This window comes from Ixodes scapularis, unplaced genomic scaffold (assembly GCF_016920785.2).
Source record: "Ixodes scapularis isolate PalLabHiFi unplaced genomic scaffold, ASM1692078v2 PGA_scaffold2__306_contigs__length_199485367, whole genome shotgun sequence".
NCBI classification, from domain to species: domain Eukaryota; kingdom Metazoa; phylum Arthropoda; class Arachnida; order Ixodida; family Ixodidae; genus Ixodes; species Ixodes scapularis.
In genome coordinates, this window is record NW_024609857.1 from 48,135,977 (window position 1) to 48,151,636 (window position 15,660).

Below are 15,660 nucleotides of genomic sequence, written 5' to 3' on the forward strand. Positions count from 1 at the left end.
AAAACTGCGAAAGGCACATTTTGATTAGCATTCTACAACACGCAGTATACAATTAGGCGAAAGACGTCAAGTTCTTCAAACACTGTGACATACCTCACTTCCACATGCCCGAAGCACGAAACCTGCCGACGTATTCATGTTGCGAAAGACCAGAAAACTGTGTCCAGAACTTCATCGAATCAACAGTTATTCTACGTTCAAGTCGTTTAAGCAGCAATAAAAAAAAAAAAAGCATCGCTTTAGAATTTTAGCGATTAGATCTCCCGAAGCATGCCAACTTTGCATAAATGTCCTCGAAATGTTTTCTACGCTACATGCGACGCTAATAGCCGCTGGAATTTTACCTAACGAGATCCTCATCAAGATTTATGATCCGTCCCTTCTATGAACTAAACTTTGATATTTGTCGTCAGCGTATTACAGCAAACTCAATATAAAAAAAAAATAGTTTACATATTCAAAAACAATTATCAGTTATAAATAAACGACTAATTATGGAGGATTATACTTGTCGTGTATATTTCAACCGAAGCGGCGACTCTGGCGTGGACATGAAATATCAGTCCGCTATCTCTTGTTTGCTGGCGCCTGTCACTTGCGAGAATGGGGTCCGCATGAAACCCTCATTATATATCTATGTCGGCGAAAGTTTGAAATCACTTGTACAGTACCGCAGCCCATGTTGACGTTACCATAGCTACGCCAACGGTTCCTTGTACGACAAAATTTTTTTTTTCGGCGGCCTTGCCTATTTTGCGTACGGCTACCGACTATACAAATCTCAAAAGTGGGCAGTAAAGAACTTTACAATATACTTTTTTACCGATTGATATAGAAATTCATTTGATTCCAGCTAATTCAACTGAAACTAGGCAAAGATCAATGAAGTATATAGTACAAATTTCTTCAGCACGGCTAATTCAAGTTGTTCAATGTTATGAAGTACTTATTTACATCGCCACTGGTCTGCAAATTGAAATTTATAATCCGTTTTCTTATGGTCCCTTCCTTCACTCTCACTCAGATAGTCAGCGAGATTAGAACGCAACTGCGAATATGATACAATCTTTCTAAAGCGCTAACATTGGGCAGGACATAATTTCTGCACTTTTCTGGAAAACGCAAATAAAAACATGTCTAAGGCAATACTAGTCGCCAGCTTCACCGTTCTATGTTGCAGTACCCTTTTTACGTACGTCTCCATCATTTATACTCGGTATGGCTTGCTAATATTTTACTACATACAAGACTCTACAAAGACAACACTCAGTAAAAAAGATATCCTAACACGCAACAGTTTTAGTTTGGTATTATGTAATACGCAAAAAGATAATTGCGTGACGGGGATAGACAAGGTAAGTAATATGATGCATGTTGGCCTTCATTCTCTAGTTTTAAATGGTGAAGAAAATTAACCACATTTTCGCTCAAACGGGTAGATGCTGTAAAATTTAGAGCATCCTAACTGTCTGCCACACTAAAATAAATCAAACGTGGAGAGTGTACAGTATGAATGGGACTTAAATTGTTCACGTATATACCGCCATCTACAACATGAGTCAATTGGCAGTATGAGTAAATACTCAGTGAACGGTGTATAGGTGTGTGTGCGGGGGGCGGAGGGGGGGGGGGGCATAGAAGAAGATAAATCTGATTGCAATTGATTGGGAAACAAAAGGAAAACTTTTATTACAGCAAAGTAACAATACATGCGTCACACAGGCCGATTTTTGATTACATGCGATGTTCATGCGGATTCAAGTTGGATGGTCATTGTTTCGCCCCGCCGGCTATAATACTTAAATTACAAGTATGGTATAACATTTGCTCGCGAGAACGCAAACGTGCAGTGTCAAGCATCTTTTTTTATTATTATTTATAAATGACAAAATTTATATTTTAGTAGACTGTACGCTTCATTATGTTCGTTTTACGCACACCTTTTAAATGTCTCAGGGTGTTCGAAGAAAAAACAAATACCGTATTTATTCGAGTAATAGACTCAATACTTATCTACAAGACGCTTGCTTCATTTTTTCCTGCAACACCCACATACAGCCAATCATCGTGTTCTGCAAACAAAACAAAAAATATACATTGCGAGTAACAAGGTTATAAACACAATTCCCCATGAAATTGCGAGCTGTACAGATAGCATTTTCGCGTGAAGACGCTATCTTTGTTTGGTAAATTGTTGACGTCATTCTGACGATCGTGGTGATTGGCTATCCGCGTTTCGGGTAGCGACTTGCCTCGTACAGGAGGCCAACATCTCTCCCGGCTTTCCCTTTCCTTCCCTGGACCTCATAACAAGAAGAAGGAGAAGCCATCCGCGTTCTCCGCGAGAAAGCGGAACAAAGGCTCTGTACGTAAACAGTGCGTCCATTACTCGCGTCAATACGGTTGGTTTTAGTATTTTCTTTACTCTTTATTCAAGAAAGACCAGCAGCGCCTTGCAGGCGTTATTGCGGGAGAGGGGGGGGGGGGCACAAATTATTATAAGAATCATCAGCATTCACACGGTAGATCACTTCCGCCGGTAAAAAATTTCATTCTTAAATGGTCCTACTAAGACGGAATATTTAAGGATATTTATCCTGGAGAGACGCGGTCGAATCTAGCAGTAACGACCTATTCGTTATGACTGGTAATTAGGTGAACATAAAAACGGTGAAGCACGAACCCCTGTTTGGTTACGATAAATTGAATAGAACAACTTGAGTCAAAATTTTTTACGCCTTTCATTTCCAGGTATTCAGCCCCGTTTCCTTTTCATTTCAGGCTTGCTAAGGAAACGATCGTATCTCCTCAGGACAAAACGATCAGCGACAGATTGAATGCGTTCAAACGCGTTAATGCGAACTTGGTAAAACGGATCCCACACAGGGCACGCATATTCCAAAATTGGCCTGACATGTGCCATATAAGCTGCCTTTTAAGGTTTCAGTTGCATGTTTTAAATTACGCTGTAAAAACTAAGAGCCCTGCCTGGCCCTGCCAACCACGCTATCCACTGGGAACCTTATTTTTCACATATTTACCGAAGTCTACGAATGGCACTGAAACCTACCACCTATTTTTTCTCTAGCATTTTATTGCCGACGCTTGAAAGTGTTCAGGACGAATGACGTACCTTATTTTCCAAGTGTACGTGTAAGTCGGGAGTGGCCGACGGCGAATGTTTGAAAATGTCCAGTGAACGAGAGACATCGATCGAAGACGATCTGAACGCCTGCTGTTACGTCGTACAGAGTATCCGTTGGTCCTGACCTTGTTGTACTAGAGCTCACCTGCCGTGCTATGGTATTTGCCTAGACGTTTTATGCCGACCTACCACACACCGTCTTGTAGGAACAAGTTCGAAATAGCAGAAGAAAAAAACATTAGTCTCGATTTTGATTTAGGCACTGGTCGTTCTCAATAAATATCAGCTGCTTCTCGTTTGGAGTAGGTAAACAAACACACTTTGTGGCAACTGAGGGCATCGCGCGAAGCTTCTTCCCCATGAGAAACTTTAATGAGGTGGTTCTGTTTTTGAAAGCACTTATCCTGTAAGCGCGAAGAGTCTCGATGAAATGTCCAGATTTCTGCAGTCTATTCATTTTTATCACCACATCCACGGGTCTTCGTCTTTCAAGGTAATAAAGACTCGGGTTTACATACCGCGTGTTCTGCCCCTGTGGCAACTTTGAAAACTTAATGGCATGTCCTAGACGCATGTCACAACCTTATCAATCTCCTTGCAGTGAATTACTATAGTATATACTTCCGCTTCTGTAAAGATCCATAGGGTTGTAGAGCTCATTTCGCAAGTCAAGAGCCGGTGACGCTATTTAGAAAGTTGTACCACACGGCTATCAAGCCCCTCGTAAAATTTCGGGCCGTCTGTTCGTCTGTAGGGCGCTGTACTTCGAATTGAAATTTTGGGGCGTATTATATGGGACAAAGGGCGTAACGATACACACTTTTACACCTTTTTTTCTTGAGAGTGTATTAGCTAAAATGAAAGCTGCACATATCAACGGGTCTAGAAAACATTTTATTACCCGGGCAAAATATGACACCGCTAAATAATCGGTATGAAATGGCACGATGTAGGCGTATAAGAGGAAAACATTGAGTCACGCAATTATTGCTGTATGAATGCATATTTTACACAGAAATACGTCGACGAAATTCCGAGACACGCAGTGATTGGACACAGCAAAACTGATCACATTTAAAAAGCAGGTAGACGTAGTCAACGCGGACACGGCGAGACAAGTGCCACTTACGTTCATGTAAGCGATGTTATCGCGCGCAGCCAGTGAATTCTTGCATTATACCCCGGCCACGTGGCAAAAGTAACGTAATTTCGATCGAATGACATTATGGGGTCGACAAATCAGCTTGCGATGTTCGTATAATCACTCAAGACCGCGAGCTGCTTAAGTCCCATATCATTTATTGAAAATAGATTAACTTTTCCGTGTGGCAGAAGTAGCAAACTTACTATTTACAGTCAACTAATTTACTCCTCCTTATGGGCTCGAGCTGCCTTAGAACAAAATATAACTTATTTTGTATACAATATTAGTATTACCTTAATAAACTTAAGATTTTAGTATAAACGCGGTAAAGGCAATAAAATTAGTATAAATAAACACATAAGCACAAACAACGAATTTTGTATAATCACAAAAACTTGTTATTCACTTTCCAGTGAAGACTAGAATATTACCACGCATATTTACAAATATTGACGTCACCGTACACGGATAATAACGAACAAGATGCTATTCTATCACAAAAAAAAAAAAAAACGACTGCAGCACTTTGCTTGCGTCCCACATGACCAAGAAAGCCCGTAAATAAGTTGTTTCTCACCAGTCGATCGTATATATACGTCCCACAATAGCTGGCACGAAGGCATTTGAACATGAACTTTAAGTCTTTCTCTGTTGACAGAGAGGTCTATCGATAATCGACCAGTGTCATCGGTGGCTAGTTGCCACACATGTCCCTCAAACCGTAGCAGGACTTGTTCCGCGAATCCCCGTAAATGCCGTAGTATCAAGCAAACACACAAAACAAAAACAACAACAACAAAAAAAAAAAAACGAACTATTCGAGACTGCGGAGACGACGAAAAATGACGGGAAAAAATATGAAAAGAATCACACACATACACGAGAGCAGCGGCAGCATCTCTATGGCGTCAGCAGCATAGAGTAATATAGTAAACGTAAAGAGAGGACACTGAAGCCGATTCGCGGCCCAGATAGTAGGATTCATACCCTCCGCTACGTGGCGCTTTTCCGTAATTTGGTTAATATTAATTACAGCTTTCTCTCTGAAAAGTATTTATTTTCTAAATTTTTATGCTTTAGAGTTTTTTAAAGTACTTAAAACGACTAAATAGTGTTAATCGAATACGTCACAAAAACCACGTGATGAATGGCGCCTGCCATGGCCTGTCTGCTTGCACGCCGTCACCTCTGCTCGTCCGTGCGGTCCGTGCTTCGTTCGTCCGTGCCGTACCGTCCGTGCCGTCCGTGCCGTTCTTCTCCGTTTTATGCTACAGCGTGTTCGGTCGACTTTGCTTGAAACAAAGTGACGAATGACCGCCGCGTGCTCTCATGCTCGGCGTGAGTTTGTAGAGCTGAGCGGCTTGATATGGCTTGAGCTTCTCGTGTTTCCGTCGGGCTGCCTGGACCTAGATTTTTAAACAAAAGGTAAGTCGTTTTGCTCATTTGTCTCTCGACTGTGTTGTAAAGCTGGCTTTTGAATTTGCTGAGTCTGGGTTGCCGTCCGACGCCCCTCGGGCAGAGCTTTGTTCATGCGTGTTCAAGTGCCATCAGACATCTGTGGATTGCTGTTGAGAGGACTTATGCCGTCATAGATTGAAGTTAATTCACTGACTAAAGCTGGGTCGACAGTCGTTCGCAGTGCGACGAATTCGGGGCAAGGTGTCCATTGAGTCATATTGATATTTTGACATGCATTCTTTCAATGGCGCGTCGCTGCTTTGATTTATCACATAAAGTACGTGCAAAAGAAGCGAAACAGCGAACGTCGCTCAAGCGAGCTACATGACTTGTGTGTACTGCCATACGAGCTGCAGTATGCTGCAGTTACGACGACAAACACATGCATAGAATTTCGGGGGAAAAAAACTGCGAGACGCAGTATCAAATTTAGATATTTAATAAAGTTCCCAAGCAGCATATATATCCTATGGACGTCCACGGGACATCCAGGATAGGACATCCATGGAACTTTCGGACACTCTGAGAATGTACGGAGGACTATTCAAACATGGTTCCCACTACATCGCTACATCACCAAATGGAGCTCGAAATTTAGGTCTATGGTTCGCTGACATTATTTTCTATGTAAGAAAGCAAAATTCAAAATATTGACGGCCAATTTACCAGAAACAGTAGAGGTAGATTAGTCTTACTTATTTTGGCCGTACCGCTGTACTATGCTTAAATTCCTGTTTTACTCTTAAGGATGACATTCGAACGTTGGGTAAAACCAGTCAGACGTCACTTGAACACTTGGTTGGAGTGCTGTGGCATGGCACTCTAGACACTGCGTTCGATTATGATGCATGAAGATTGCGTAAACTTCACAAACTTCACAATATTTCTTTCACCCGTCTGTGTTAATACGTGTCATGGGTTTATTGTAACATTGCGTCATGGCAATATCTTGTGACATTGTTTAAATTTCCATCAGTTTATTTTTTCACCAGCCGCTATTGTGCTACCTTCCGTTGAACTAAAGGAACGCGCCATTGGCTAGGCTTCAGTAGATGTTAAACTCTCCCTCCCCCGCTGGCCCAGATTATGTCCTACGGAAGCTACTGCTGCGTGGTCTGGTGTGCCAACAATGGCAAAACAAAGAAGCCACATGTCAAGTTTTTTCGAATTCCACGTGACCCAAGGTACGTATAGATTCTAAGGCAGTCCTTACAACATTTGATCGAAGCATAACATTTTGAAATGAGAACTATGGTCCGTTGCAACCTAAGAACGAAGGGCGAGGGTAAGACGGGCCGGGGAGGAGGAAGCAGACGGAACACGAAACGCTAAGGAGAGAAGGAGGTTTCCCCTTTCTTCTCCAGCGTTCCGTCTGCTCCCTCCTCCCCGGCCCGTCTTACCCTCGCCCTTCGGTCTTAGGTTGCAACAAACTATAGCAAAAACGATTTCTTCCATGTCACTTTGGTTTATGGACACCAATATCTTTCAGCATTTTAAGGTTATCTTGCCTCGGGCCTAAATTGATTGCATACCCTGGTGGGTATGCAATCTGTTTGTTTAGCTGTATTGCACTGTACAGTAGCATGAAGAAGAAAAACAAACTCTTCAGAACGTGAACACTTTGCTGAGAGGTGCCATACCAAACGGCAGTGAAACATTAAAAACAATTGAGGCTCATATATTTGGAGTTTATTTGACCCTTACAGTATGTGTAACCTTGGTGGTATATACAATGTTCTGCAGGTCAAAAGCATGGCTACAGTACGCCAGACGTCCTGAGCTCCTAGGAAAGACAGCCAAGGAGCTCTATGAGGGGTATCGCCTGTGTAGTGAGCATTTCACAGCCAAGGACTTTTTGGATCCTGGGAAGACAAGGCTGACCAAAACGGCTATCCCTACGGTTCGGCCGCAAATGCTTAGGCCATCTGTAACAGCCCAAGGTAACATAATCTTTATTTGCAGTCTGTACGGAGTTCTGTTATATTTTGCTTTTAGGCAGCACCAACTCTACGTCACTGATGCCAGCTGCCAGCATGCTGTCAACGATGTTTGACAGTCTCAAAAGTTTTAATCTGATTTAATTAGTTTTTATTATTAGTTTGTGCTTAAATATTTTATCTAATTCATTTAGCATTTTTGTACATTATCCCTGTAATGTCCCTGCGCATACTGTTGCCCATAACCAATATCCGTCCCAGTTTGTTGGAAAATTGTTTTAAAGCACAAGGTTAGCTGCATTGAAATACAGTAATTTGTGTCCTGCAATCAAGAAGGGCAGTTCTGCCAGTGCAGTATGACTTCTTACAGGGCATCCTAGGTTTGTAGCATACAATAGTGATATAAATGAAAGATAAGGCAGGTCAACGTTCCCCTGTTCATATCCAATTCGACAAGAGGACTCATGCCGTCTGAGTCATCTTCCTGACACTCATGTTTACAAGGTTAGCTTTAGTTGCCCATGCTGTTATGTTCTCATACATTAGCATACCGGGCCGTTAAAATTTAAGATATTCCGAGATTCCTAAGTGCCTTTTCAAGACCCGCCGGATCCTGTGTTTCGCCATTGATTAATATTGCTCAACATTAATTTTCATCACTAAGGGATTTCAATGCCCTTTCAGAGTGCTGAATATTTTCTGTTCCTTTGAAAGGTAACACTACTAACCTATCATTCGCCTGTAGCAGGAATTCTCCATCAGAAGCTTTATAAGCAGGTATTCATATCTGAGAAGCCAAAATTTTTCAGAAGAACCGGTGGCAACAACATGCCCCTGTGACGTTCCATTGGAGGGAAACAGAATGTCGCATCCCACAGCAGCTTATGGTGAGATTATTTATTTTTAATTGGCGGCTCATATCTGACAAGGAAGCCCTTTTCAGAAAAGCCAATAGCGGAACCAAGCCCCGGGGATGTTCGATTGGAGGGCAGCAGAACGTCGCCTTCAACAGCTGCTCATGGTGAGATCATTTATTTTAAAACAGGGGCTCATACCTGACAAGCAAACATCTTTCAGAAGGACCGATGGTGGCACCAAGCCCCGGGAATGTTCCATTGGAGGGTAGTGGAACGTCACCTTTGGCAGCTGCTCATAGTGAGATCATTTCTTTTAAAACTGCTGCTCATATCTGACAAGCAACCGTTTTTCAGAACAACCGCTGACGGCACCAAGCCCCGGTAATGTTCCCTTGGAGGGCAGTGGAATGTCACCTTCAACAGCTGCTCGTGGTGAGATCATTTATTTTAAAACAGGGGCTCATACCTGACAAGCAAATGTCGTTCAGAAGGGCCGATGGCGGCACCAAGCCCAGGGAATGTTCCAATGGAAAGCAGCGGAACGTCACCCTTGGCAGCTGTTCATGGTGAGATCATTTCTTTTAAAACAGCTGCTCATAGCTGACAACCAAACATTTGTCAGAAGAACCGGTGGCGACATGTCCCTGTGACGTTCCATTGGAGGGAAGCAGAACGTCGCATCCCACAGCAGCTTCTGGTGAGATTATTTATTTTAAATGAGCGGCTCATATCTGACAAGGAAGCCCTTTTCAGAAAAGCCGATGGCGGAACCAAGCCCCAGGGATGTTCGATTGGAGGGCAGTGGAACGTCAACTTTGGCAGCTGCTCATGGTGAGATCATTTCTTTTAAAACAGCTGCTCATATCTGACAAGCAACCGTTTTTCAGAACAACCGCTGGCGGCACCAAGCCCCAGTAATGTTCCCTTGGAGGGCAGTGGAATGTCACCTTCAACAGCTGCTCGTGGTGAGATCATTTATTTTTAAAACAGGGGCTCATACCTGACAAGCAAATGTCGTTCAGAAGGGCCGATGGCGGCACCAAGCCCAGGGAATGTTCCAATGGAAAGCAGCGGAACGTCACCTTTGGCAGCTGTTCATGGTGAGATCATTTCTTTTAAAACAGCTGCTCATAGCTGACAACCAAACATTTGTCAGAAGAACCGGTGGCGACATGTCCCTGTGACGTTCCATTGGAGGGAAGCAGAACGTCGCATCCCACAGCAGCTTCTGGTGAGATTATTTATTTTAAATGAGCGGCTCATATCTGACAAGGAAGCCCTTTTTAGAAAAGCCGATGGCGGAACCAAGCCCCGGGGATGTTCGAATGGAAGGCAGTGGAACATCACCTTCGGCAGCTGCTCATGGTGAGATAATTTCTTTTAAAACAGCTGCTCATATCTGACAAGCAACCGTTTTTCAGAACAACCGATGGCGACAAGCCCCTGTGGTATTTCACTGGAGGGTACCAGCGCGTCACATTCCATAGCGGCCTGTGGTAAAATAAATCTCCTACACAAATTGGGTTTATGCAAACATTCGTATTTAACAGTGACACATTTTCCAGAGCAAATGGGGATGGCCAGCTCTCCTGGCCAGCTTTTGGACCACAGCACTCCATCTTCGTCTGTTGGCTATTCTGAATCATCTGGAACCTGTGAGTATAAATTGACTTCTCTACAGATTTAAGCACTGCAAAATTGTGTTAAGTACCTCTGCATTTAGTATGCACATTGCTTCAAATTAGGTGACATTATTTGTCACTTCATTTTTGTGCTGGCCTTAATAACTTGGAACATCACTACAGGGCTCTAGGTGACGGGGAACATAAGCTTTGAAGTGTGGCACCGTGAAATGCTCTGAAAAGGGGTGGTTTCCTAGTAATCTGTGCTTACTGTAGTAATTTGCCAATCCTGTTACATACAGTTTTCATTTTGGATGACCCTGTTGAACGTAGTGATTGACTACGCGATTATTCAATATTTGAAAGATTCATCAATTTATGTTAATACAGTTTTTGTGGTGAAATTATTGCAGCTGAAAGACTAAAAGCTAGTTTATTTTTTTTTCTGATAGCAGCCATTTGTGTATAAACAGTGGTAACAGAACATGCGGAGCAAATGCCCACTCACAATTTGGAGATAATCATGAAAAACGCAGAGATGTATGCTTCTTATGCCCGAAAGCAAAATTGCAGAACAGCCAAAGGTTGGGGGGAAGGGGGTCACCACTTTGGAGGCCCGTGCACGTGTCGAGCTTCACCTTTTACATTGGTGTGCTTGGAGAAGCAGCTGAAGCGGGTGAGCATTTATGTTAGGTGGGTGGGTTTTTAAGTCTGGAGTTGGACATTGATACGTGCTTTGTTTATTTCGCAAACGTTTCGAAAGTGGCGGGGGGGGGGGGGGGGGGGAAGGGGGCACATACTGCAGCATGGGTAAGTGGTCGGTATTCGGCGGTATCGTTTCTGTCGGGTTCTACTTTTATCATTTTTGTGTAGCCTGACTTATGTGCTTTCGGTATTGTTTTGGCAGGCTCTGGTCGTTCAACACCTGCTTCCGCCAAGCTCTCAAGGAGGCCCAGGGACGTCATAAAACGCCTACAAGCAAAGGTTTCCAGTTACAGAAAGACAATATCAAGACTGCGCAAGCAACAGAAGCAAATGCCTCAAACAGCTGCCGAAGCACTTGAAATGGTGCGTCCGTTTGTGACAGACGAGGTTTTCGGACTTATCTCGTCACATGTAAAATTAGGGCGCAAGGGACGAGGAAAACGGTTTCCACTGTGGCTCAAGAAGTTTGCTTTGCATCTGAACTTTCATGGCCCACAGGCATACCGTTTTCTATCGTTACATTTAACGCTTCCCACTCAGCGTTCACTGCGTAGGTGGCTGTCGAACGTAAAAATGACTCCTGGTATTATACCTGGTGTCATGTCCTCCATCGAATCTCAAACGCGGTCTTGGAATGCACGTGATCGTGTCTGCACCTTGATTTTTGATGAGATTGTTTTGAAGAAGAACTTGACATACGACTCTGCACACGACATTATCCATGGATTTACAGATGACGGTGTTGAACGAACCTCGACCATTGCAGATAGAGCCCTGGTTGTTGTGCTCTCTGGAATTTCCAGGAGGTGGGTTCAGCCCCTCGCATACACTGTTGGGCACACTTCAACACCGTCTTCTGTTATCCGGAGCCTCCTGATTTCTCTCATTCGAGAGCTTAAGACTGTTGACTTCACTGTGAAGGCCGTGGTCTGTGATCAGGGGGCTTCAAACGTAAGCTTAGCCAACCAACTTGGTGTATCTGCTGATAAGCCATTTTTTGAAGTCGACAACGAACGTGTTTACTTTATCTTTGATGTTCCGCACCTCATCAAAACAACAAGAAACAATCTCCAAGCCCACAAACTTTGCATTGGGGATGAGGTCATTGAATGGTCCCATATTGTTGAACTTTATCGTTCTACTCATGAGATGAGGTTGCGATTGGCTCCAAAACTTACTGAGAGGCACATTTTTCAAAAACCTTTCAGTAACATGAAAGTAAAGCGTGCCACACAGGTCCTGAGTGCCTCAGTCTGTCTTGCCATTCTATCCCTTGTTTATGCCAAGGAGCTTCCTGAGGCAGCCATGGCTACAGCCTATTTTTGTGATAGAATGGACAGACTTTTTGATTGTTTAAATAGCTCGCAATTCAAGAAGACGGGGCAGAAGTTGCGTCATGCAATTTTGAAAGGAGAATCTGAGATACTCGATTTCCTTCACCAACAACTCGCATGGATTTCAACATGGAAGTTCCAAAGTAGGAGGCAGCCACAAACCACCATAGGGTGGCAAGTTACAATAAGGAGTGTCCTCATGCTCTGGGATGAGCTTTCAAACAGCTATGACTTTAAATTCTTACTTACTCGACGCCTGCAGCAAGACCCACTGGAGAACATTTTTGGGGCAATAAGACAAATGCTGGGCTGCAATACAAACCCAAATGTGAATCAGTTCACCTCGGGACTGAAACACATCGGGATAAAAAAACTGTTCAGACTCTCTAACAATGGAAATGTAGAGGATGAAAAGGCTGACCTCCTCAAGGAGTTGCCAATATTTTCGCACCATGAAAGTTCCATTGCAGACAATGTGGAATGTTTTCCAGTTGATAACTTCCCGCCACTAGAAGATATTTCTGAGCTGGCATCAGACATCAGGTCTAATATAATTGACGACTCGTGCACTTACTACGTTGGAGGCTATTTGATCAAACTTTTCCTTGAACAGACAACCCGCAGCTGTGGCTGTTCTAAGCTGCTAAAGGATGAGTCTGACAACTTGACCAGGCCTCACCAGTATTTTCTTATGCTTAAAGCATACCACGTGCCTGGGAAACTCTTCGGAAACCTAGTAGTACCATCACAGGCTGCCTTTAACTTTATTCAGAAACTAGAAAATCACTTTCTTGCCGTAATAGAGAGTGTAGCGCATGTTAGAGGAGTGTGTGCTGCCTTGTATCACACACTCTCAGAGCTGGGTGGCTTCAGCCTTTGCTCAGAGGAGTGTCACAAAAGGTTTTTAAAAATGTTTTGCCGAATACGCTTGTGTTGGCATGTTCGGTTCCTTAACCGGAACTTGGACAAAGTTCGGTTACACTCTTCGGTTGCTAGTAAGCAACTTGATAAGTTTAACTGTTAATAGCTTAATAGCGTATTAACAGAGGCGGTTGCCAAATCAAAAACAGAAATTGCTTATTAATTGGGCAGTGTAGCTTGCACTCCAAACATGTGTTTTCTTTATTTCCAGGAAATGTGTATCACGGCCCCCTTACACAAATATTTATCCACTTTCTGCAGAATTTCTATAGAAAATAGTTTATAGAGGCATAGATGTTTGGAAGAAAATGTGTCCACTTCTGTACCCGTCTATATTTTTTGGACGTTTTTTTTTCTGAAGTAATACTCCTGTCCTGAACAAATGTATTTCGGGGAATGTTTAGGGACGTTGAATCATGGTTGAATATCTATGGTTGAATCTTGTCAGATTCCGAATAGAGTTCTCATTGTTTTTTTTTTTTTTTTTTTTTTTTGTAATGGCTCACCCGCAGCGAGTTTCAGGCTATGCCATTTCGTGTGTTTTATATTAGCCGGTAATTTGGAATTTGTACTATCCGGTGTGTGCTTCGCCTGGTAATGATAGCGATGTCTTGTTTATTTCTGCACTTACTTACCGTGCCCGAGTCGGCGTGAAGGTGAATGGATCATTCAGCATGTTCCCTGTGGAAAGCTTTTGTAAACTTGGCTCCGCTAAAAATCTATTACGAAGTGTACGATATGCCGAACTCCTTCATACTCATTTATTTTTGTGATTATCTATTTCTTATAAAACATACAGAGCTTCTGAAGTAAATAATGTACATATGAATGTGGTCCAATAAAATGTTTTCAAACCACTTACTGTTGTTGACCCCAAAACCTCCCAAAATGCTCCACCAGCCAGGAGTCAATGTGGCGATTATGTACTTCAATCTGTTCAATAAGTTGAACTTTTATTCGACACATTACACATTTTGCAAAACTTATATCGTATATTGCAAAACTTATAACATAAAAACAACAACAAAAAAAAGAATCATCGGCTCCGGAGCCAAGGAGCTCCCGAGAGCCTAGCGAGGAGGGAGGCGAGAAGGAAAGAAAGAGAGAAAAAGAGAAGGAGAAGGGTACCAAAAAACCAAAACAAAAATGCCCAAACCGAAACCAAAACTAACTTGACCGGAACCGGAACCAGATTGTGTTTCATACCGTCCGCTAAGAGCGCTAGTGTCACTGCTCTATCTGGGCCGCTGGGGCCTATGGCAGTGTCCGCTCTTTACCTTGTGTATATTACTCTATGTCAGCAGTGCGGGGAACTTAACGTCGTCAACCCCTCTCTTGCTCATGTGCGCTCCCTGCTGCGATGACTGGATTTTTTTTCGGTTCCCTTCCCTTCTGAAAGTCTCAGCGTTCCTTTTTACACCGCCAGCAGCTCACACACAACGCAAATTTACCAGAATCGGGAGCCCGTGCGAGTGAAGAAAACGTCGCAGCCGACAGGCCCATTCGCAAAGTGTGGGGAGGTGCGGGACTGCAAGTAGCCCCGCGGTTACGGGGATACTCATAAATATAAAGTTGGTACGTTCAACCTTGGTAGCGCGTTGTATATTACGTTTCTATTATATACATAATGAATTGTACAAGACTGCGCTTTTAGAACATATATTAATGTTGGATAAACGCTCACGAACACCACCGCGCGTTTCTTTCACGTCGATGTGAGAGATTTCCTCACGTCGTTGCGCCATGTGCTTCCTTCTCCGACATTGTGACGTAACCACTCGGAGCGTCACAGCCTTCTTTTCTATGAGGTGTTGCGCAAGCACGCCGCCGACGAAAGAAGGGAGCGGGAGAGCGGCGTGCATGCTTTCGCATTCACAACCCGTAGGTGCTTAGGTATACTTCGAGCCTTTTTGAATGGTTTCTGGCTCGATAGCTCATACAGAGGCGTCGTCTGTCAAGCTTGATGCGTTGAAATATCTCCGCAATTCGCCGCGGATGATGGTGAGGATGGGTTGCGGGAGGTTCATGTTGAAAACGGGGCTAAGGGAAACTTCAGAAAAGCTTTCGAAGGGCGCTTTGTTGATGCGAGAGCTCTGCATCTCTTCATACGTTTTACAATCCATATGGGTCGCTGTACGGTCGCGGGTGTTTTCAGGTCTGCAACAAAGAAACGTTCCTGGGAAAGACCTTTAAATAGGTGCCGGATCTTAACCTCCTCGGACATTTGCTCATCAACTCGTCGGAAGAGACGAAGGACGTCTTCGACGTAACTTGTGGAAGTCTCAGTTGCAGCTTGGAAGCGGTGTTGCAGGGACAGAACGAGCGGGTTGGTATGGATAGTAAACTTGAGGAAGAAAACCTTTCTCCGTCCTTTCTCGTTTTCTTCCTCAAGTTTACGGTGTTGCAGCTTTTCTTTTGTCTGTGTTTTGCGGCTCTCCGGCTTCCGGAACGCTTCTGAAAATTATGTTTTGAAGCCATGCAACGAGTTGATGTCGTCGTCGTGGTCATCAAACCACTGAAAAACTGTGTCCTTTAGA

At 43.5% G+C, this 15,660-nt stretch overlaps 1 protein-coding gene across 11 annotated transcripts; it reads left to right on the top strand.

Moving 5' to 3' along the window:
• Window positions 1–5,485: 5,485 nt before the first annotated feature.
• Window positions 5,486–13,262, top strand: LOC115328397 (transposable element P transposase). 11 transcript variants are annotated; one of them, XM_042291844.1, is made up of 13 exons: window positions 5,486–5,714; window positions 6,831–6,931; window positions 7,491–7,687; window positions 8,494–8,571; window positions 8,628–8,705; window positions 8,762–8,839; window positions 8,896–8,970; window positions 9,030–9,107; window positions 9,167–9,238; window positions 9,829–9,906; window positions 9,963–10,037; window positions 10,107–10,196; window positions 11,071–13,262. In XM_042291844.1, exons 2-13 carry the CDS (start codon window positions 6,834–6,836, stop codon window positions 13,224–13,226), a joined length of 3,153 nt encoding a protein of 1,050 aa, XP_042147778.1. In that variant the 5' UTR covers window positions 5,486–5,714; window positions 6,831–6,833; the 3' UTR covers window positions 13,227–13,262. The 11 variants fall into 11 exon arrangements, with proteins under 11 accessions (XP_042147778.1, XP_040357043.1, XP_042147776.1 ...); XM_042291842.1 differs by having other exon boundaries at window positions 5,487–5,714; window positions 8,896–8,973; XM_040501108.2 differs by lacking the exons at window positions 8,896–8,970; window positions 9,030–9,107; window positions 9,167–9,238 and adding exons at window positions 9,429–9,506; window positions 9,564–9,641; window positions 9,698–9,772 and having other exon boundaries at window positions 5,487–5,714.
• The last annotated feature ends 2,398 nt before the right edge of the window (window positions 13,263–15,660 follow it).